This window comes from Panthera onca, chromosome A2 (genome assembly GCF_046562875.1).
Source record: "Panthera onca isolate mPanOnc1 chromosome A2, mPanOnc1 haplotype 2, whole genome shotgun sequence".
Classification (NCBI taxonomy): domain Eukaryota; kingdom Metazoa; phylum Chordata; class Mammalia; order Carnivora; family Felidae; genus Panthera; species Panthera onca.
Window position 1 is genome coordinate 63818918 of NC_138340.1, and position 23430 is coordinate 63842347.

General features: G+C 48.2%; 1 protein-coding gene across 1 annotated transcript in view; it reads left to right on the forward strand.

Annotated features, from left to right (window-relative positions):
* The window catches only part of LOC132679001 (ATP-binding cassette sub-family A member 13), a 301866-nt gene that overhangs the window by 273065 nt on the left and 5371 nt on the right, over positions 1-23430 (forward strand). Inside the window, exon 43 of the mRNA XM_060632081.3 lies at positions 1170-1262. Within this exon, the coding sequence (XP_060488064.3) occupies positions 1170-1262 (93 nt within the window). The remainder of the gene's footprint in view (positions 1-1169; positions 1263-23430) is intronic.

The following is a 23430-nucleotide window of genomic DNA, read 5'->3' on the forward strand; positions in this document are numbered from 1 at the left end:
CATTTAACAGAAATGTTAAATATCTTCTGGAGCAACTCTTATCATTCTTCTTGTTCACAGTTTTTCTACCTCTCACTAAATAATTTTGAAGGTATGCTTTATAATTTTGATTGGCATTATACTATAACCTTATTATAATTTATTTTATTTTCTATATAATTATAATAACCGTATTACAAGTTACAAATCTTTATTACATATTTTATACCAAGATAATGTTATATAATATCACAAACCAAATTATAGCTGCAAATTACAATGTAATTTGTTATATTTTATTTTATATATTATAGTAAAATAGAATTCACATATATATTTTATATAAAATTCATTTATTACATTTATATTCATGTACCTATCACGTTTTATATTTATACTGACATATACTAAGACTATTTTATGTTGCAATAATTTTTATATCACAGTAATATTCATTTATAATAATTTCCTTTATCTAAAATATATTCACTTTTTTCTTTTTCTTGACACATCCTTTTATTGATTCAAGATTTCATTTAGGTTCATTAGTAGATCTTATTGCTTTTTTTTCATAAAACTTGCACATTTTCTGTGAAGGTCACTTGGATTTAGTTTATATTTTCTTACTATTGCAACAGTTTCTCTCCTAATAACCATTGTTCCTGGGATTTTGAAATACTGCTAAGTTTTGGTTAATTGTGTCATTGGTTATCTAAGTAAAACATCCATTTTATTTTATTTTATTTTATTTTATTTTATTTATTTTATTTTATTTATTTTATTTTATTTTATTTTATTTCATTTCTTTTCTTTTCTTTTCTTTTCTTTTCTTTTCTTTTCTTTTTTTTCTTTTCTTTTCTATGTTTATTTATTTTTGAGAGGGGAGGAGCAGAGAAAGGGAGACAAAGAATCCGAAGCAGGCTCCAGGCTCGAGCTGCCAGCACAGAGCCCGACACGGGGCTCGAACTCACAAACCGTGAGATCATGACCTGAGCCGAAGTCGGACCCTCAACCGACTGAGTCACGCTGGCGCCCCAAAACACGCATTTTAAAAGTGCTCATTGAGGGTTTCTTGAGGTGGTATGTAGAAAATTCACCAACAGCAGCAGTGTTTTTGTCTATGTGTTGCTTGGGTGGTTTGCTGCCTGGAGGACGCACTTGCTCATGCCCTTCTCGTCCTGTCCCCCCAGCATGGAGGAATGCCAGGCCCTGTGCACGAGACTGGCCATAATGGTCAATGGCAGCTTCCGGTGCCTTGGCTCCCCTCAGCACCTTAAAAGCAGGTATGTTGTACGTGTGTGTGTACGTGTATGTCCTCGTCCGTTCACTGCGTGAGGCGGTCACAACCGGTGATGCTTTCGAGCCAGAGTGGTCCAGCCCCTCCCGCGGAGGAAGGAGACGGGGGCCTGGGGAAATGAGGGGCCTGCAGGCCACCGACCGTGGCTGCAGCTCCCACGTGGAGCCCAGCCATCCTCCCACCACGTTCACGGGCTTCTTCCGGACATTCTCAAAGTGACCGTCAGGATGAAAAGAGGAGAAAGTGTGTCCTCGCCAGTGCAGAATACTTCACACAGAGGTTGTCCGCCCCTGTAGCCCCCGTCCGGGGCGGGTGGGGGGCCTGTGTCACCTGCCAGCCGCTGTGCTGTTGGAAAGGCCTCCGCGGATTCAGGACGGGAGACCAGGGTTGTTGTGGTCGATTTTCGTCCTCTCCGTGGACTTTGCGGAATCTTCATGATGTTGCTGTCAGTTCCTACGAGCAGTTTTGCATCCTAGTCCCCCGGTTTTTGCATTCAGTGTCCCCCAAGCTGTTTCCACAGTTTCGAATTTCCTCTTAACTCGCCGTCTAATCTGGTGTATCTGATCCAGAATAATTTTTTAATATGTTGATAAATCTCTTTCCGCTTTCATTTTATTCACTGTTTTTTGAAGCTGGAATTTGCAAGCCGAGATTTGCTAAGTAAACAGTCATATATATTAAGATGAAGTATTTTTATTTCGTGGAGAAAATATCAGCGAATGCTTGGTTCTCCGGCCTGGGGAGCGAACACGCCTTTTCCGGTGGCTCAGAGTCGGGCACCGTGGGGACAGCCAGCCTCGCTGCCACGTGAGGCTCAGGGTCAGCCGCTGGTCAGACCGAGCCTGCTGGATGGAAACTGTTCTCAATATGCAGTCTGCTCATTTTTAATAAGTGTCATCAAAAGAAAAATAATCTTTCACACTCCCTCACCTTTATGAATGCTTACATAAAGTTTTATAGCCCGTGCCTGATTGCCGGGTGATTTATGTCTGAGCTTCGCCACCTGCCTCTCTCAAGGTGGCTGCCGGAGCCCGGCCCCAGGACGCGCCGAGGCAGAATTAGCCTCCGTGCTGCACAGGCTCCCTCTCTTCTGGTTCCCGTTCCGATGACATGGGAGGTGGTTGAGGGCGGATTGTTAGCAATGTGGACTGTAGAATGACACACGGCAAGAAGCAGCTCGTGGGTGATTCACCAAAACACCGAACTTTGATACGTTGCAAAGCATAATTTGTCACGTTGGTATTTTCTTGCAACCCATAAACCGATTACCTGTGTTTCTGTAATATGAGATAAAAAGTAAATGGTTAATCGCGCCATGGACCCAGGACTCCCAGCCTGTGTACCAGCCACAGGCCCTCTGGCCGGGAAGGCTGCGTGGAGGGCGTCTGTGGACTGTGTCCACTCTGTGCACAGCCCATGGGCATGCTGATCCTGGTGCGTGAGGCAGATATGACACCAGTCCTCGGCTTGTGGCCCTGTTGTCCCTGACTCAGCATGTGATTTCGCCCCCAGGGTCTGAGATCTCCGCCCTGTGATTAGAGATGCAGGTTGTGCCCGGTTCCCGCAGAGCCCAGCGCTGTGTGCCAGGTGCCGCTGGGCACATGCAGCCTCAAGCAGTCTGTCCGAGTGTGCCCGGCTGGGGATGGGTCGCTGCGAGGCCAGGCAAGCGTGCAGCACGTGGAGGGGAGCCTAGCTCAGGCCACGTGCGTTCTGCGGAGAAGCTGATACTTTGGAGCTGCAGGGGGAGCGGGAGGAGGGTGGGGAGCGGGAGGAGGGTGGGGAGCGGGAGGAGGGTGGGGAGCGGGAGGAGACGGGGTTCGGGGAGGCCCTTCTGCGGTGGTTGTCGTGAGGGATCATCGGGAAACCCAGAACACGCCCACGGAGGTGCGTGTTACCCTTAGTGAGTGTGAGAGTCGCCGCAGAGGTGCTCCCCTCCCCCCAGCAGGTGCTTGGGGACCCAAGGGGAGGAGTCTGGGCCGTCCTGTGATTTGGGACTGAGGACATTTGAAAAGAGTGAGGAGAGAATGAGGGCAGGGCAGGGGTGAGGGAGGCCCTGGGGAGAAGGGTGAGGAGGTAACTTGGGATAAGCTGGTTTTGGGATTGGGGCGGGGGGATGAGGGGACCAGCCGAGTGAGGGTTAGGACTGGGAGCGGAAGGGTTTCCCGGTGGGGATGCAGGGGTGGGTGCGTCGGGTCGGCTCGGGCTGGGAGGTGTCCGCCCGATGGGGTACCTGAGGCCAGGAGCTAAAGAGGCGAGGGGAGGGCGGGGCCTCGGGAACTCGCCCTGCACCCCAAGGGCAGGGGAGACACCTGCCCCCGCCTCCCACGTGCACTGGCTCCTGGAGCGGCCCCGCCCAGAATGCCGTCTTCGGCGCCCAGCACTCCTCTCCCTGTGCCGCACCGAGGTCTCTCTTCTTTGGCTGTTCTCCCCCGCAGGGGACTAAGCCCTGGTCTAGATCATCCCGCGCGCTGGGTCACGTGGTGGGTCACGGTGTCAGGAGAGATCGAGGCTGTAGAGAGTGCTAGGCGCCAGTTCGAAGTGCATGGAGCACGTTAAGTAGTTAGCTCCTCGTGACAGTGCCCTGGGGTGGCTAGTTATTACCCCCTTTTGCAGCTATAGAGAACGTACTCAGAGAAAGATTGAGGGTGTTCCTGGCTGGTGAGCAGAGGAGCTGGGATTTGAACCGGGGTGTTCTGGTTTTCTTTGTTCTGTGGTGCGTGTGTGTTCTCATGACACCCCCATTCAGTACCCGGAGCTGGGGTCCCAGTGCAGCCGGTGAGACTCCTGAGCCACAGGCTCCAAGGGCAAGCGTCCCGCCTCCCCACTCCTCAGGTGCACATCCCTGGGGCCACACGGATGTGTGCCGTGTGCCTGTGTCTACACCGCCAACGCTCTCCTGTTGACCTTCCCCTGGGCACTCTTCACCTCCTCCGTTCTCAGCGCGACCCTGTCACCCCACTCGTAAAGTGCGAGGTCTCTGAGATGAGAGAAGCTGCCTGTCAGCCCCTTGGCCAGCCCCTCAGCATGGCCTCACAAACTACTATTCATTCATCATCCTTCTCTTCCTGTGTTTCTGGTTCTGGGAAGGAAATTTGCTTATCAATCTGTCTTCTGTTTGGCAATCATATGATCTCTTTTCCTTCGGAGACCTTCCTCCAGGGATTTTTTTTCTTCTTCTCGGATGTCTTTGATCTTCTGTACCAGTTATGAGCTCTGTCTTTCAGTTAGGAACAGAACATCAGACACACTGATGTAAGCACATCCACTGACTTAAGTGTATTCATTTTTTATATGTAGTAAAAGTCCAGAAGTACCTGGTATTGGTACTGGTTCAGTGGCTCACGTCTTTATGGTTTTCTTGGTCCCAGAATGGCTGCTGCAGCTCCATCCATCACACCCTTGTTCTAGGCAACAAGAGGAAGCAGGGAAAGGCGAGAGGGGACACCTGCTCTTATGTTTTGTCAGTCGCCCTGGATACTGGGAAGTCTGAGAAGTGTAGAATTTAGCTGGGCATTTTGCCACTTAAATCAACTTAGATTTCTGTTAAGGAACAACGCAAGGAAGTGGATGTTGGGTGGCTGTCTACAGTCTCTCGTGCTGCTGACTGAATTCTTTCCTCAGTTGACGGTAGGTCATTAGGTCGGACAGTCTGTGTTCTGGGGCTTCCATTGCGGGAGGGACTGTCCTATGATAAGGAGTAGATAAAATTTATAAGTTTATGTGTGAGCCATAATCGTGTGTGCACACGCATGGATGAATGTGTGCATGTGTGCATACCAAGGAGAGCAGAAGCAGAGTGGAGGCCACCTGATGGCCGGGACTGGTTGACAGCAGCCTCTGTGGGCACCGAGACGCCGTCCCCGGGGAATTGGGGACGCATTCCCAGGTTCTCTCCATGGTAGAACTGGAGCACATCCTGAGAGTCAACAGGCTGTGGGCATGTTCACGACCCACCTGCAGGGAACCCGTAAGGCCTGTGTGTTGCACCTGTTTGCTTTCCCCTGCCCTGGGAGCAGCTACAGCAGAGAGTTTAAGTCTGAGTATCAGAGCGGTCCTTCCCGGGGAAGGAAAACAAATCATGCTTCTGAAGCACAGAGGTGATAGTTTGAAGAACGCCGGACCAATTTCTTGGCGGGCAGGGAGGATGGGGCTGTTCATGCATTGAAAACAAAGCAAAAGCAAAACTCTAGAAATGAAGAAAATCCTTAAGATTATGAGAACTTTTTTTTTTAACATTTATTTATTTTTGAGACACAGAGAGACAGAGCATGAACAGGGGAGGGTCAGAGAGAGGGAGACACAGAATCTGAAACAGGCTCCAGGCTCTGAGCTGTCAGCACAGAGCTCGATGTGGGGCTCGAACTCACAGCCCTCACGGACCGCGAGATCATGACCTGAGCTGAAGTCGGCCGCTCAACCGACTGAGCCACCTAGGCGCCCCGATTATGAGAACTTTTATTTTCTTGAGTTGTCCAACATGAAAGCTTTTGGAATCAGAAATAATAATGGGATGAACTCTGAAGGCTGCTCTCATCAATGTGTTATATAGTCATTTTATTCAGGATATAGAGAGTACTCTGGAGGATTTGTCTCTAGATTTTTTTAAAAAGTTTTATTTATATTGAGAGAGGGGGAGAGAGAGAGAAAGAGAGAGAGAGAGAGAGAGAGAGTGCGCACAAGCAAGGGAGGGGCAGAGAGAATCCCAAGCAGGCTATGGGCTGTCAGGACAGAGCCCGACTCGGGGCTCAATCTCACAAACCGTGAGATCATGGACCGTAGTTGAAACCAAAGCTGGATGCTTAACTGACTGAGCCACCCAGGCGCCCTCGAAGATTTTCCTCAAAGAAATGGAAAACAGTATAGTGATGTTTGAGCTCTCCCGCTACAACTCCTTGGGTAGCTGAAAATTAACACATCACCTTATCTGACACCATATGCTTCAGCGTGGCAACTTTGATTTAATACTTCTTGGAAACATCGCCTGAATGTCAAAGCTTAGATTAAGATGACATCACCAAATAATAGACTGGCTCATTTCAAAATGAAGTAGGTAATTCGATAGGTTTATGTCACTTTCACAAATGGGGAAGGAGGCCTATATGTGAGCCCATACGAGGCTTTCTGCCATGATGTGCGGCTGCTGAATTCTGTTCTGCATTTTGCTTGTTTCAAAGCATCACGTAATTCATCCGCTTCTACTCACCACTGAATTAACTGTCTTTGCCAGTAATGGCTCTTTGAAGAGAAAGAAGCTGGCTGGCTTTTGCCTGCTCAGCGTGCGCTCCCAGGCTGCTTCGTGTCATTTGTCACTCTGCTTGCTTTCCCGGCATCGCGTTACGTGAACACGATCCATGTTCCTCTGACGCTCCTGCTGGGAGGACTTCAGATGCTCTGACGCCCTTCCTGGGAAGGGTTTCCGAGCCCCTAGTTGTCCTCGTGCTGGACGTTTCGGTTGGATGCGTCTGGTCTGGGAAATTCAGATCACAAGCCGATGTCGCCCAGGGCGGTCACTTTCCCAATGGGGACACTCTGCTTTCACTTTCTAATATGTTCCGTTAAGAACACACAGACAGCGAAGGCGGGAATTGGAAGTGTTCTTGGGGACACTCAAGGTCACATCCTGACTCCTGCTCGTTCATGCACGCTGGCCACATGCATGTCTTACGGGAGACGACAGAGGTGTGGTTCCTCGGTCGGTGAGCTTGCTCTAGGTCAGACTGACACCCACATAAGTGTAGATGCAGCACGATGTGGAAATTGTCCTAAGACTAGTGAAGAGGCCGCTTGGGGTGCAGCTCGGTGTGAGTAATCAAATGCTAGAGGCTGTTTCTGTAGCGACAGGGTTTTGAAATCCGTTGGTGAACAGTCACGACCCCTGCCAGACGTGCTAAACACTCACAAATCAAAAGTTGTGTAGGTGCCACGGGAAGGTTTCCAGGCGGGAGTGAGGAGGAGATGGAATGTCCGTTTCGTGACAGAGGAGGCATCCCTCCCAGGTCGTCCCCCAGCAGCTACTCGACGGTGAGCGCCTTCCTGCCGACAGAGGAGGGATGGAGAGAGATGATGAGGGTCATGTTTGGAACAGCCTGACTCTGATACAGGGTACAATGGGGTGCAGGTCAAAAAGTGGGCCGTACATATGGACACCCTCTTTGGGGTAGTTTTAATTCCAGGGTAAAAGAATGAGGCAACAGGGGCACCTCGGTGGGTCAGTCCATTAAGCGTCTGACTCTTGATTTCAGCTCAGGTCATGATCTCTTGGTTTGTGAGATTGAGCCCCGAGTTGGGCTCTGTGCTGACAGCTTGGAGCCTGCTTGGGATTCTCTCTCTCTCTCTCTCTCTCTCTCTCTCTCTCTCCATTCTTCCCTCCTTCTTCCCTCCTTCCTTCTCCTCGCTCCCCTGCTCCTCCCCTGCTCACACTCTCTTTCTCAAAAATAAATAAACTTAAAAAAATGAGACGAAAAAGGAAAGGAACAAGAGACGGGAACCCAAGTGGGCACTTTGGGGCTGTTTTTGTTTTCTAAACAAAAGGGATGGAAATGAGCTGTGGGCGGCTGGTGACGGGGCGTGTGGTGTAGGTGGCATGGCCGAGAACAAAGGCAGGACTTTGCCACCGACTCTTCTGGGGCTTAGGGAGAGGGGGAGCCATTGCGATCATTAGCCCTGGAGGATAATCGGGGATGGGAGTGGGGGTGTCCTTAGAGAAATGGAGACCTCGGGGAGGGCCGGGGGCTGAAGAGGGTGTGCTGGTCGTCTGGGGGCCGGTAGCCGGCTGGGCAGGTGTTCGTCGTGCACACGGGCCCCTGGGGTTCCGCCTGCCGCTCTCCACCACGGTGGGAAGCAGGAAAGCAGGAAAGCAGAGCCCCTCGGCGCTGATCGTGTTGATAAATGGCCCAGGCTCTCATCCATGGTGCGGGGTGTGTGTGCCCCTTACAGGGTGGGTCACTTGCTGTGTGCTCTCTGCGTATTGCCCCCATTTCGTCCTTGTGACGTCCCCACCACCACTGAAGGGAATTTCAGACCCACAAGTGCAGTGTTTGGCCCAGCACACAGTTCCTGCTGGAAGGAGCCAGTTTCAGAGTGTGGTCTTGAGCCCCGCTGGTGCCGTGTCGGCTCACATCACTTGCCTGGGCGAGCCAGCATAGGTGTGCTGGGATGACACAGAAGAGGTGCGGAGCCAGGCTGGTGACAGCATCCCGGGACTTCGAGAAAGGTATTTAACACCTCTGAAAGTTGGTTTCCCCCCCTTACACGGGGACAGTAATGCATAGTTTATAGTCCTTTGGTAAAAGGCAGAGGAAGACCCCAGTCGTGTTCCCACTCGACGGCTGCTTCCTCCTCTTCCACCGAGATCAATGTGTCGCTCATTCCCTCCGGGTTTAAAAAATATTTTTGACGTTTATTCATTTTTGAAAGACAGAGAGACAGAGCGCAAGCAGGGGAGGGCCAGAGAGAGAGAGAGAGAGAAATAGACAGAATCCGAAGCAGGCTCCAGGCTCCGAGCTGTCAGCACAGAGCCTGACGTGGGGCTTGAACCCACAGACTGCGAGATCATGACCTGAGCCGAAGTCAGACACCCAACTGACTGAGCCACCCAGGCGCCCCTTTTCCCTCTGTGTTTTAGAGCTGTCCTCACCTCTTCGGGGAGGTCTCCAGGATCTAGTCTGCCCATTCACAGAAGCATAAGATATTAGCTGGCTACACGGCCATTTCCTTGGAAATAATAATGCATTTCCCAGCTCTGAAGACTGCTGCAGGTGACCAAAGAGATACAGCAGGAGAAGGGTCTGCAGCTTTAAGGGTGTGGATTTGTGTGTGTGTGGTGGTGGTGGGGGGGGAGTGACATCGTTTTTTGTGCCCCTTCCTCTCTTCCCTCTGAATGCAAACGTGATGGTTAGAGACGAAGCAGCCATCTCGGACCATGAGGCGGCCTCAGCGACAGGCCTGTGAACAGAGCAGAGAGACTGAATGAGCCAGACGGCTGCCTTATCCACTCTGAGTTGGCCACTGTCAGACTTTAAACCTGATGTCCCTGCAGCTTTGGAGTTTCTGTCACATACACATGAATCTAAACAGACTAACGCACCCTCTGACCTATTAAACATGATGTTTATTTGTCTACCTGATTGTTTTTAACCTCTTCCCAGTGGACTGGAAGCTCTCTTGAGACTGGACTTTTCTTTATGTTTGTCTCCGGGTGCCTAGTAGTGGGGCCAGAGCCTAGTACGTGACGCCCACTCCGGGTAATTGTTGAACAGAGAACGAGTGAACGAGTGAAGCCCCTGGCACCTGGTGGGCCTGCGCTGAAGGATGAGTCCATCCAGCTCGCTGCCCTGGGGCTCAGGAGAGAAATCAGAGGAGTCTGTGGCGGCTCTCAGGTTCTGCCCGGCATCATGAACCGCTGGACCTGGAGACAGTCATCGGGCCTTTTGATAAAGACTTTCCTTCAGATCCCATCTATCTCCAGGCCGGGTGAAGCCTGCTCTGTCTCAAAACGTCCTGCTTCACCCGTTGGTTGGCTGCCTTTAGACCCAGGGCTCTGTCTTTACTCCCCGTCTCCATTAGCAAGATCCACCAGGCGTGTGATTCAGGCCTAATTGCCGCCGCGGCCTTGGCGGTGAGTTCCCGTCCCCCTCGCGTCTGGACGCCTGGATGCTTCACGCAGCCTCGCTGGCCTGCCAGCCAGTAACGTGCCAGCCGGACAGCAGCGATGTGCCATTTGGAGACTCGGCGGTACCCAGGGGATGGTGAACTCTGATTGTAAATACCCCCGCGGTGCACGGAGCTCAGCCCAGCCAGGGAATGGACTTCTGGTAGGTCCGAACCGTGTTTCAGAATATTTCTCCGAAGAAGACATCCAGACGGCCGACAGACACATGAGAAGATGCTCAAAACACTCATCGTCGGGGAAATGCAAGTCCAAGCCATGATGAGACACCACCCCACACCTGTCAGAGTGGCTGACATTAACAGGAGATGACAGGTGCCGGCCAGGAGGCCGAGGAAGGGGAGGCCTCGTGCACGGTTGGTGGGAACGCAGACTGGTGCGGCCGCTCCGGACGACAGTGTGGAGGGTCCTCGAAAAGCTGGCAGTAGACCCTCCCTGCGGCCCAGCCATCTCACTACCGGGTATTCGCCCAAAGGAAACGAAATTGTCAACTTGAAGGTACCTCCGCCCATGCCGACTGCAGCCCTGTTTACAGCCGCCAACACGTGGAAACCTACGTGGCCACTGGCAGAGGAGCGGATGCTGAGGAAGATGTTCTCTCTCTCTCTCTCTCTCTCTCTCTCTCTCTCTCTCCCACACACACATGTGCACGAGCACGTGCGCGCGCACACACACACACACACACACACACACGCACTGGAATAGTACTCAGCCATGAAAAAGAGTGAAATCTTATCATTTGTGACAACATGGGTGGACCATAACTAAAATAAGTAAGAGAAAGATAAAAACTATATGATCTCATTAATACACGGAATCTTGAATGAAAGAGAGAAAGAAAACAAAAGAAATAAGAGGAAGAAAGAAAGAAAGGGAAAGGAAAGGAGAAAGAAAGGAGAAAAGAAAAGAATAAAGAAAAGAGAAAAGAAAAGAAAAAAGAAAAGAAAAAGAAAAGAAGGGAGGGAGAAGGAGGATAGGTTATGGATACAGAAGATAAACTGGTGGCTGCCAGAGGCTGGGGGCGAGGAAAGGTGAGCTGGGATTTTTTGGTATTTTTCTTTGGTTTTGTTTTTGTTTAAGTTTAAAAAAAAAACTGTATTTCAGGTTTAAATGATTCCAGATCGGGATTTGAGAGAGGGTTTATTTACTGAGTTCAGTTAGGCTAAAATTTGTGTGTATGCTATGGGCACCTGTATGTGTGTTATAGATATGCGCGTTTGTGTAGTGTGTATGTGGGTGTTTGTATTTGTGTGGTGTGTGTGTGTGTGTGTGTGTGTGTGTGTGTATGGCATGAGTGTGGTATTACATGTGTGTGTGTGCCTCTGCCTAGTGGTGTGTATATTGTATGTGTCTGTGTAGTGGGGTGTGTGTCTGTGTGTCTTTGTGTGTATTCAAAGAAAATTCTTGAATCCTCAACACTCTTGGTTTCACAGTGTAGAGGTGTTTTACAAATGCGATGGGCCCTGTGCATCAGTAAGACATTTTTACAAATGGAGCAAAACGAACTTCACAAACCACGGTGGCTTCTCGGGTTCTCCGTCATCCTCCCGTGTCTGCAGGCGTCTGTCTGGAGGCGGGCTTCCAGGTGGCCTGGGCTGGGGGGACTCTGCTCCGCTGCGTGTCACCCTCCTTCTGGGATCCGCGTCCAAGGGATGGGGGCGCAAGAACGGAAAGGCCAAACCATACAAGTGTGATTCATATGTCAGGTCTTGTCACACCTGCCACCATCCCTTTAGCCAAACCAAGTCACTTGGTAAAAAAAAGGGAGGAAGGTAGTCGTACCCACTACCCCCGCGTGGAGGACCATGGTGAGTTACGTGGCCAGGTGTGCACGTGGGGAGGGGAGAGGATAGCTAACCTACCACCACCTCCAGGAATTTTGTGACTGATGTTTTAGACGGTGGCCCGCCTCTTGGCTCTTGACAGCTTCATTAGGGTTTCCTTCACCTGTGCTACCACCCACCCATTAAAGGTGTGCGCATGGATACGTGCCACCATCTCCACGGTTCATTTCGGAACATTTTCATCATCTCAGGGAAAAGCCCTGTGCCTTTACCTGTCCCCCTTCTATGCAACCACCCCTAAGCCCCCGCCAGACTGTGTTCTGTCTCTGTAAATTTGCCCGGTATTGACGCATAAATGGAATTGTATAGCGTGTGGTCTTTTGTGACTGGCAGTGTTCACTTGCCGGACGATTTTATGGTTCTTCCATGTTATCAGGGCTCCTCCGTGCCCTCGTGTGGACAAATGATGTGTGTGCTTTGTCCATTGTTGATAGGCTGTGCCATCAGTTGCATCCATCGGTGATGGGTTGGTGCCGCCTTTGGTCTGTTAGGCATAATGTTGCTGTAAACAGAGTTTTTGTGGGACACATCTTTTTATTTGGGGGGATACATACCTTGGAGCAAAGCTGCTGGGTCATATATTGACTCTGTGCCTCACGATTTAAGGAACCATTACGCTATTTTACAAACTGGGTGCACCATTTTGCATTCTTGTCAGTGAACGAGGGTTCCAGTTTCCCCAATGGCTTCACCGTTACTTTTTATTTCCCGTCCCAATGAGTGTGAAGTAAGTAGAATCTCGTGGTGATTTTGATCTCTGCTTCCCTGATGACTCCTGATTTCGAACCTATTTCCATGTGCTGATGGGACATTCGTGTATCTTCTGTGAAGAAATGTCTATTCACATCCTTTGCCCATTTCAAAATATGGCTTGTCTTTTTATTATCGACTTGGGGGAGTTCTGTATCCTAAATACAAATCCCTTATCAGGTGTTGGATGTGCGAATATTATTATACTTTCCGATATACGGTTTGCCGTGTCCTTTCTTGATAACATCCTTTGAGGCACAGATGTTTTTAATTTGAATAAAGCCTAATTTACCTTTTCTTTTGTTTTTCATGCTTTTGGTGTCCTAAGTATCTGCTGTGAAATCAGAGACCATGAAAATTTACACCTTGTATGATTCTAAGAGTTTTGAACATTTCCATTTAGGTATTTGATCCATTTTAAAAAAGTGCCAGTGTAGTTAACATACAGTGCTATATTATTTCCAGGTGTTGAGTCAGCGGTTCCACACCTTAGTGTCCATCAAGAGAATTGTGCTCTTAACCCCCGTCATGTATTTCCCCCACCCCTCAACTCACCTCCCCTCTGGTAACGATTACTTTGTTAACTATAGCTAAGAGTCTTCTTTTTGGGGTGTCTCTCTATTCTTTTGGCATTTTGTTCATTTATTCTGTTTTGTTTTTTTAATTCCACACACGAGTGAAATCATATGATATTTTCTTTGCCTGGTCTATTTTGCATAGCATAATGCTCCTTAGATCTATCCGTGTTGTTGCAGATGGCAAGATTTCATTCTTTTTTATGGCTGAGAAATACTCCATTATGTACGTATACATACATCTCCCATCTTTATCCGTTTGTCAGTCGTTGGACACTTGCACTGCCTCCATAATTTGGCTATTGGAGATAATGCTGCTATCAACATGCATGTCCTTTTATTTTATTCACAATTTTGAGTTAAATTTTTTATAACTGTGTGGGAGGTAGAGTTTCATATTCTTTCTTTTGGGTGCACTATCCAGTTCTGCCAGCACCGTTTGTTGAAAGATTACTCTTTCCATTGAATGGTTTGGCAACATTGTCAAAAAATCAATTGACCACAGACCTACAGGTTTATTTCTGGACTCTCAATTCTATTTCACTGATGTATATGTTGATCCTGATACTACACTGTGTTGATTACTGTTGCTTCGTAGTAAGTTTTGAAATCGGTAAGTGTTAGCCCTCCAATTTTGTTCCTCCTTTTCAAGAGTGTTTGGCTGGTCTAGGTCCATTGCACGGTCCAGGTCCCTATGAATGTTGGAATCAGCTTGTAATTTCTACAAAGAAGTCAGCAGGGATTCTGAGAAGGATTGTGCTGAATCTGTAGATCAATTTCTGAGAAGGATTGTGCTGAATCTGTAGATCAATTTGAGGAGTATTGCCACGTTAACAAGGTCAAGTCTTCCTGTCCGTGAACCTGATATGTTTATTTACTTAAATCTTCTTTAATTATCTTTTAACAATGTTTTCTAGTCACAAATCCTAGGTTTTACACTTATTTTGTTAAATATAACCCTAAGTAACAATTTTGATGTTACTGTAAATGTAGTTGTTTTCTTAATTTCATGTTTTGGATTGTTCATTGCAAGTGTGTAGAAATACGATTTATTTTTTGTGCGTTGAACTTGTGTCTTGGAATCATGCTGAACTTATTGATTATTTCTAATAGTATTCAGTGAATTCTTTAGATACTTCTATATACACATCATGCCATTTATAAATACAGTTTTACTCTTCATTTCCATTATGGATGCCTTTTATTTCCTTTTCTTGGTCTAGTACAATGTTGAATAGAGGTGAGACTGTACACATTCACCTAGGAGGAATGCCCCAGCTTTTCATCGTTAAGTATCATGCTTGTTGTGGGTTTTCCTTAGCGCCCTTTATCAATTGAGAAACTTTTCTTCGATTCCTATTGGTATTTGTTGAATGTTTGTATCATAAAAAAATGTTGGATTTTGTCAAATGCTTTCTCTGTAACAATTCAGATAATCATGTTGTGTGTCACATTAGCTGATTTTCAGATGTGAAGCCAATCTCGCAGCCCCGGGATTGATCTCACTTGCTCGTGGTACTTCGTTCTCTAAGTTGCCATATTTAATTCGTTAGTGTTTTGTGGAGCATTTTTGTGCCCATGTTCATCGTAGATAGTTGTCTATAGCTTTTGTTGTTGTTGTTGTTGCTCACAAGTGTTCCTTCCTCTCTAGTTTTTAAAGGATTTTTAAAGATTCGGTATTAGTTTTTCTTTCAATATTTGTTAGAATTCACTAGTGAAGCCATCTGGGTCTGGCATTTTCTTTACCAGTAATTTTTAAATGATGCATCTGAATTTGATCTCTTTACTTACTATAGGTCTATTTATATAGTTTTTGTATTCCTGAGTCAGTTTTGGTAGTTTTTGTCTTTCTAGGAATATGTCCATTTCACCTGATGTATATAATATATTGGAATACAATCGTTCATAGTATTATTCTATAATCCTTTCTGTTTTTTAAGGTTGGTAGTAATGCCTCATCTTTCCTTTCTGATTCTAGTAATTAGGAGTCTTTTTAACTTGATTAATTTAACTAAAGGTTTGTCAGTTTTGCTGATTATTTCAAAGGACTAGCTTTTTTTTTTTTTTTTTTTTTTTTTTTAATTTTTTTTTTTTTTTTTTCAACGTTTTTTTATTTATTTTTTTTGGGACAGAGAGAGACAGAGCATGAACGGGGGAGGGGCAGAGAGAGAGGGAGACACAGAATCGGAAACAGGCTCCAGGCTCCGAGCCATCAGCCCAGAGCCTGACGCGGGGCTCGAACTCACGGACTGCGAGATCGTGACCTGGCTGAAGTCGGACGCTTAACCGACTGCGCCACCCAGGCGCCCCAGGACTAGCTTTTTTGTTGCATTGATTTTTCTCTGTTCCTTTCCTTTTCTCTAGCTCATTAAATTCTACTCTGATCTTAATTGTTTCCTTCCTTCTTCTTAAGTTTAGTTTGCCCTTCTGGTGTCTTAGATAGTAGATTAGGTTATTGTTTTCTGATCTTTCTTAATTTTTTAATATAGTTATTTGAAACTGTACATTTTTCTCTAAGTGCTGCTTTAACTGCACCCCACACATTTGGTACTTTGAGCTTTTGTTTCCTTTTATCGCAAAGCATTTTCTAATTTTTCCTGTGATTTATTCTTTGGCTTATTGATTATTTAGGGGATTTGGTTTAATTTTTTTGTTAATTTTTCAAAGCCTTTCTGTAATGTATTTCTAATTTCATATCCTCATTATCAGAGAATGTACGTGTCATTATTTCTGTCCTTTTAAGTTTTTTTTTAATGTTTATTTTTGAGACAGAGAGAGACAGAACATGAGCGGGGGAGGGGCAGAGAGAGGGAGACACAGAATCCAAAGCAGGCTCCAGGCCCTGAGCCATCAGTACAGAGCCCAACGCGAGGCTTGTACTCGTTAACTGTGAGATCATGACCTGAGCCGAAGTTGGACGCTCAACTGACTGGAGCCACCCAGGCGCCCCTGTCCTTTTAAGTTTAGTGAAGTTTGCTTTATGGCCTTCTATATGGTCTGTCCTGGAGAAGGTTCTATGTGTACTTGAGAATAATATATATTGTTCTGTTTGGTAGGGAGCACTACAGATGGCTTTTAGGTATTCTTGGTTTATAGTGGGTTGTTAAAGTTTGCTATTTCCTTGTTCATCTTTTTCCAGGCTGTTCTACCCAACATTATTATTATTATTATTATTATTATTATTATTATTATTTTAAATGTTTATTTTCGAGAGACAGAATGCAAGTGGGGGGGGCAGAGAGCGAGGGGGACAGAGGGTCTGTGCTGACAGCAGAGAGCCCAACGCAGGGCTCAAACTCACAGAACATGATCGTGACCCTAGCCGATGTTGGATGCTCAACTGACTGAGCCACCAAGGTGCCCCTGTTTTCTAACATCTTCTAACACAGCATATTAATTTCTTGGTGATTTTTCCACTATACCTATATTTTTTTGTTATAGCCTTCACGGATGCTCTGGTTCTTACCATATACATACTAACTCACCAGAATTAGCTTCAGGTTGAACCTAACTTAGCTCCAGTGAGACACAGAAATGTCCCATATTGCATTCCTGCCTCTGTGTTATCATGGTTACGCACATGACATTTATCAGTGTTACCACCAAGAACAGGTGGTTGTAATTATCACTGCATATCATTTTTTACATATTTCAGTCTTCTAAAGAAGCTGTCACAAAGGAGAGCCAGTGTATATTTATAGCTTTTGTTATATTCCCTTCCTTACATAACATTCCTTGTTCCCTTACCCTTTTCCTGTGGATCAAAGTTATCACCTGAAGTGCCTTTCATAGGTGGACACAGCTTTGCTTTCTCTCTCTTCCTTTGGGCTGTTGCTGGCATGTTGACTGCATTTTTATGTGATAGGCCCAATAACACAACTACATATCGTTTATATAATTGCTTTTAAAATCAGACAAGGGAAGAAAGGAGAGAGGATACGCATTTTTCCTGTCTGTTGTAATTATATAGTCACCTTTTCACATGGATTTAAATGACTGTCTGGAACCCACTTTGAGGCTAAAGTAAGTTCTTAGTTCAGTATTTCTTGGATTGAGAATCCAGTTAAATTCTCCCAGTTTTTATCTGGAAATGTTTTCATTTTGCCTTCATTTTGAAAGATAACATTTGTGGACATAGGATTCTTGGCTGGCAGTTTTTATGGGTTTTTGGGTTTTTTTGAGCACTTTAAGTGTTTAAATGTAATTAAATGGTAACATTTCAGTGGGTTCTATTCTCCGTTACTTCTGGTGAGGAGTCCCCTGTTCATCTCGTTCACGGGGTCCCACACTCACCTGAGGCTCTGCTCATTCTCCTTCATTCATTTCTGTCTGTGTTTTGACTACATAACTTATGTCAATCTACCTTCCAGCTTCCTTTTGCAGAGTCAAACTCCGGAGCCTCTGGAGTGCGTTTTTATTTCATCCGTATTACTCAGCCCTGGCGTTCCCACATGCGTCTCCGTGAGTGTCTGTCTCTTTCCTGACCGTCTGTATTTGCTGTATTCGATGCGATGCTCTCCTACCTTCCTCTGCTTCTTTAATCACAGTTTCTTTATGTTCTTTCAGCGTATCTACAATCACCACTTGGAAGTCTTTGTGAATCCACCATCTGGCTGCTTTCAGAAACACTTTCTGTTGCTTAACATTTTGTTTTGGTTTGGTTTTATTTATTTTTTTGGCGTATGGGTCATACTTTCCTGTTTCTGTCTATGTGTCATAATTTTTTATTGGAAACTGGGCATTTTGATGATACGTTGCAGCAATTCTGGGCATTGGCTTCCGCCTTGGGCTTCTTACAGTTTTCTGCTTGTTTCTGTGTTTAGTGATTATTTGGTTAGTTTTAGCGAAGCCCATTTCTGCCCCCATCACCGTGTGAGTCGTCTGATGAGGCTTCTCAGGGGGCAGCCCAGGGTGTGCCCACAGTCACCCCAGAGGGTGATGGTGCTTTACCCAGAGCCTTGTGCCTCACTCCTTGACCACGCCCAGCTGTTAGCATCACTGATTGCTACTGATGTCAACAATGTCCTGGGATGTAAAATGCTCCACAGCGTAATCCAGTCGAATTTGGGCTTCTTTGAACGGACGCTTCCCATGGCCAGTGTTTGAGCTTTGCTCTGACCGCAGGAGGCTCCTTCCAGGGTGCTCTTTCCTCGGTTCCGTCCCGCACACCAGCCAGTTGGCCTGTGTGTGCAGCGCACGCCCCCACGTCCCCCTCGCCTCTTACAGCAACCTCTGCTGACTCTCATGAGGGCCTTGGGCTTGAACTTCTCCACGCTCTGCTGCAAATAGGGTCAGACCCTTTGGGGAGAGACTGGGAATCACCTGCCTCATGGCCTGCTTCTCTTCCAAGGCAGAATCTCCGAGCCGTGGCTGTGGAACGGGGTATGAGGACAGCGGTAGGCATCTGTCGGAGTGACACCTCGTTCAGGAGCTAAGTGCCCCACGCCGCAGGGTGGGTATTGGCCTCGGGTCCTCTTTGGCGTGTGCCTGCCGGTGTGGGGCCACCCGGGGCGGGAGCCAGAGCAAGGGGTGAGCTTTCCTTTCTCTCCGTCCACCCAGTGGAGAGCCTTATGCCATGAATGAGTGCTGGGCAGAAGAGGGAAGCCCCCACGTCTTGTCGAATTTTCCAGAACTCAGCCTCCGCAGTAGGTAACAGGGTGGGGGCAGGATGGGGCATGGTGGCACTCTGGTCCTGCCAGGGAGGTGGGGCCCGGGCCGGAAGCCAGGAGGAGGCCCGTGTGCTCTGATAGCATTGTCTGGAGTGTGGGTTCTGTCCTGCTGGGCTGGGAGCAGCTCTCAGAGAACAGGGCTCAGGTCAGAGGCCACAGGGTCTCACTCTTCTTAGTTTCACTAGACTTAAACAATTTTTTTTAATGTTTATTTATTTTGAGAGAGAGAGAGAGACAGAGCATGAGTGGGGGGTGGGGGCGGAGAAAGAGAGAGACAGAGCATGAGTGGGGGAAGGGGGGGGGAGAGGGAGAGAGAGAGAGAGAGAGAGAGAGAGAGAGAATCCCAAACAGGCTCTGCCTTGTCAGCACAGAGCCCGATATGGGGCTCAAACTCATGAACTGGGAGATCATGACCTGAGCCAAAAGCAAGAGTGAGGCGCCTAACTGACTCAGCCACCCAGGTGCCCCTCCCTGGACTTTCTGAGTTCGTGTTCTTTCACTTCCGTCTGCCCTAAAGACCATTTCCAGACCTTGTAAGTAGTTGCTGGTGATAATTCTCAGCATTTTTGCTGGGAAATGGGTCCGTGGAGCACTTACAGCATCATGCCAGAAGTCTGGCCACCCTTTTTCAAAAACATCCGTTTACGCCCACTCAATGCTGGTTTCATACCTACCCCCTAACTTGACTGTGACCTTAAAATGGGGCGCTGAGGGTCACCTGGGTGGCTCCGTTAGCGGAGCATCCAACTTCGGCTCAGGTCATGATCTCGCCGCTCATGAGTTCGAGCCCCACGTCGGACTCTGTGCCGATGGCTCGGAGCTTAGAGCCCGCTTCGGATTCTGTGTCTCCCTCGCTCTCTCTGTGTCTCCCTCACTCTCCCTCCCTCTCTGTGTCTCCCTCCCACATGGGCTCTCCCCCCAAATAAGTAAAATATGTTAAGAAACGGGGCACTCAGGGTCATTGTTTCTGAGGCTTTATGAGCACCTGTTCCCCCCCACTATTGTACGTGTGTCTAGTTGTAAAAGCACATCTGAATGACTAGGTGACATTCGGGAAGGGCACGTACCAGCCCTTTGATGAGACCGTCTCTAGGAAATCAGTCCAGCAAGTCGTTTATGGAGAAACTGGGGAGTCGCTTTCTGTATACACACCCGGCAACGTATTGTAGAAAGCTGGTCCCTGCTAACATGTGCTTCGTTACCGATCATCTGGTTTGTAATCTGTGGTTTGAGGGATCCGGTGTCAGACTAGGAAAATGGTCCCCGTTTCGATGATTCGTCTTGACAACCCCTCTGTCACTGGGGCCTTCCCTGCCCACGGGACTCGTAGGAAGACCTGTCTGATTTGATGCCCACGAGGGTTCTGTGAATTCCTGGTGCATCAGGTCGACTGTGTACCTGACGGGTCCCCCCTGGTACCAAGGGGGTACTTGGGATCCCCCTGAGCGCCAGCTGCCTGGGCTGGGAGCCGCGTCAATCCAGCTGTGGCCTCTCTCATTGTTCACAGCCCCCAGCACATTTTTCTCAAGCACCTGTGACCTCAGGCGCTTCCCCGTTGAGTGTGGACGTGGGAGCGAGGTGGCCTCAGAGCTTTCTGTCCACCTGGCCCAGCCCGAATTCCCTTTTCCTTGTTCTCTTGCCTCCCCGGGCTGCCCACACGTGCCCACCTGGGGTCCAGCAGGAACGTCTCAGCCACATTCAGGCCCAGAGACTTTTGCTCTGAATCTGCCTTATCGAAGTGTCTTCTCGACAAGGGGGGTGGTGCTTCACCTAAAAGCAATTCCCGTCTGCTAAGAGAACCATTCATTTTTCTTATTACTCTATTATTATCTTTTTGTTTTTTTTTTAAGGTGTATTTATTTATCTTGAGAGTTGGGGGGAGGGAGAGTGGGAGAGAGGGAACGAGCAGGGGAGGGACAGGGAGGGAGACAGAATCCCAAGCAGGCTCTGTGCTCTCAGCACGGAGCCCCACGCAGGGCTGGAACTCGTGACCCCGGTTTCATGACCTGAGCCAAAACCAAGAGTCAGGTGCTCAACAAACTGAACCACCCAGCCACGCCTAGACCTCTGCTTTCATGCAGGAGGATTATTACCTGGTTAGGAACTTTTGTGATTCTGTTCAGAATCAGAAAATCCCATCAGTGACCCATTGGATCCTTCTGCCTCGAGTGGAAGTTGTCGCCTGTTACTCAGAATGGAAATTGTGGTGTCGGGATTTCAGCGGCATGGCTAATGGCCACATTTGTGTTCCCACTTTCTCTTCCGAAATGAAAAGGAAAACGAAGGAGATGCCTGTTTGTTAAGACCGAGAGATGTAGAAAATCACCCATAATGTTGTCAGCTTTCAAAAGCCACCTTGATTCCGGGGCATCTGTGACGTGAAGGAAGAGGTTCAGAGACGAGGGGGATGGGCAGGAGGCCAGATGAGTGAGCAGGTCTTACAATGTGACCTCCCCCCACCCCCCACCCCCCCGCCCCGCACACACGACAAGCTGCGTTGCCTGCTTGTCGGGCGAAACACTGTCATCCAGAGATAAGCCCACCTGTTCATCCCTCCTGCAGATGTGGCTCTTGCCAGCGTCTTTCCAGTGACGCCCCTCAGTTATTCCAAGAAGAAGGAAAAAGTTCTAGAACCACGTGGAACATTTTGCTATTCAGTGAAGAAGGGAATGTGGTTGTGACTGCATCAGACTGCATCATTATCTCATCAGTAGGACCTGTGCTCCCGGGAAGAAGATTCCTGGCTTCCAGCAGCTCTCCCGTGACAGCCAAGGCGCTAGAAGGAGGCTCCGCGTACCTGGGGGCACAAGGGGAGGGCGTCCCGGTTCCCCGACAGCTCAGCAGGGCCTTCCCCGCAAAACCCCCACGCCCCGAGCAGGTCTCGTGCTCTGAGCAGTGAATACGCGCGTTCAGTGCTCGGAGGAAGGGTGAGCTGGTGTGGGTGTCAGAGGAAGGCACCCGTCACATCACAGAGAATCCGATGGACTGAGTTTGGCTCTGAATGGGAGACCTCGGCCTTGAGGCTGGCACAGGCCCTTCTGCTGGCCATTCCCCGTGACAGCTTTGGTCCAGGCTCTGAAAGCTGGGTCTGCAGGCTGTCGTTTAGGAAAGTGACACCCTGGCCGTAGAGAGGGATCTTCCTGGAGAGAGATGTGACATGGGTCCAACTGCTCTTTATTGTGAAGCTGTGTCAGCAACTCAGTCTTGCTTGTAAACTCAGAAGCCTGTGGAGGCTCTTTGCCAAGACCACGTCCCCCCCGGGACGGTTGCTGGGGTTGCCCACCACGTGCTGCTACCGATTTATTAGTCAGAGGCTCTCTTCGTGCAAATACCTTGGATCTACCCTCCTTGCGACCATCCTGATTGGCATGGGCGGTGATTGGAGTGTTTTCTGAACCAGAATTAACTGGTTGAAAGAAAAAGGGCAGCTATGACGAAGAGACACAGTTTTGGAGTAAGACGGCTAGAGTGTCCCATCTCTGCCAGAAAAAGCTGCCAGTGTAGTCTCCAGACCTCTTTGGGCCTCCCAATTCCACATTTTGCAGAGAGGAAATGCCCCCTGTCCTGTTCCGTGCACACGGGGGTTGGAAGAGCACACGGAGTACGTTTCCCTGATGTGGACCCGGTGGGTGGTTCAGGCGTGTTAGACCAATGACGGGATAGGTAAACGAAGGACGGGTGCTGCTCTGAAAGCCTTTAGACTAGAAAGCACCCGAATCAAACAAATCCCTTCTGAGTTTGGCTCATTGGCATAAACGTGTAGGTTATAGGCAGAAATGAGAAAGTAAAGCTAACATAAATTAGATTCTTGCATCATAAATGAATTCTATAATCTTCTCCCCAGAAGTCTTGTTGACTACCCCAGAGAGATCCTCAGACGCTTGCCAGCCTCTTTCAGGAACGTTTTCTTGTGAAGCGGTTTTTTTTTTGTTTTGTTTTGTTTTGTTTTTTTCTTTTTTTTCAGTAAAGAGCGTTGTAATTCGGATAGTCTGGAGTAAAGTTGGAAGTGACTTAGTTCAAAGGAAACCTCATCTGGAAGATTTTTGAATATCAACGTGTATGTTTATAGTGAGAATTTAGCATGGGTTTTTCCAAATGCGATAGCAAAACGTGACCGCAGAGATGCGGTTTCCGCTGATGGTGCGTGGATCCCCACGTACCTGGAGGAGTGATGTCATCTGTGCGCACTGTCCCCTCCCACATTTGTGCTTTATGTCCTACGTGCTTCCGATCCGTGTTCTAATGGGTTCATCTGTGTTTCCCGAATACACGTGAGGTCCTTGACGCCAAAGCCAGTGTTCTTCCATTTGGGTCCCGTCCTTGGCAGAAACTAAATTTCACTGGGTATGTATTTACTTAACTTGCTCAGTGCCAGACGCGGTCCCGGGTGGTTTCCAAGAAAATCTTTCAGTCCCCTGACACCCTTAACGGGCAGCTGGTGGTGTTACCCCTTCCCCGACGTGAAGATGTGATGCCCTGGTCCCACATCTGGGACGTGGAGGGAGGGGATGTGTTCTAACCCAGCCAGCCACCGGGGCTCGGTGTCAATAGCATACACACTGTCAGACTCAGAAAGACGACCAGACCAGAAGCACACCTGTCCTCTGCCGTGCCCCCAGGACATGACTTCCTGTGTGGACACGATTCC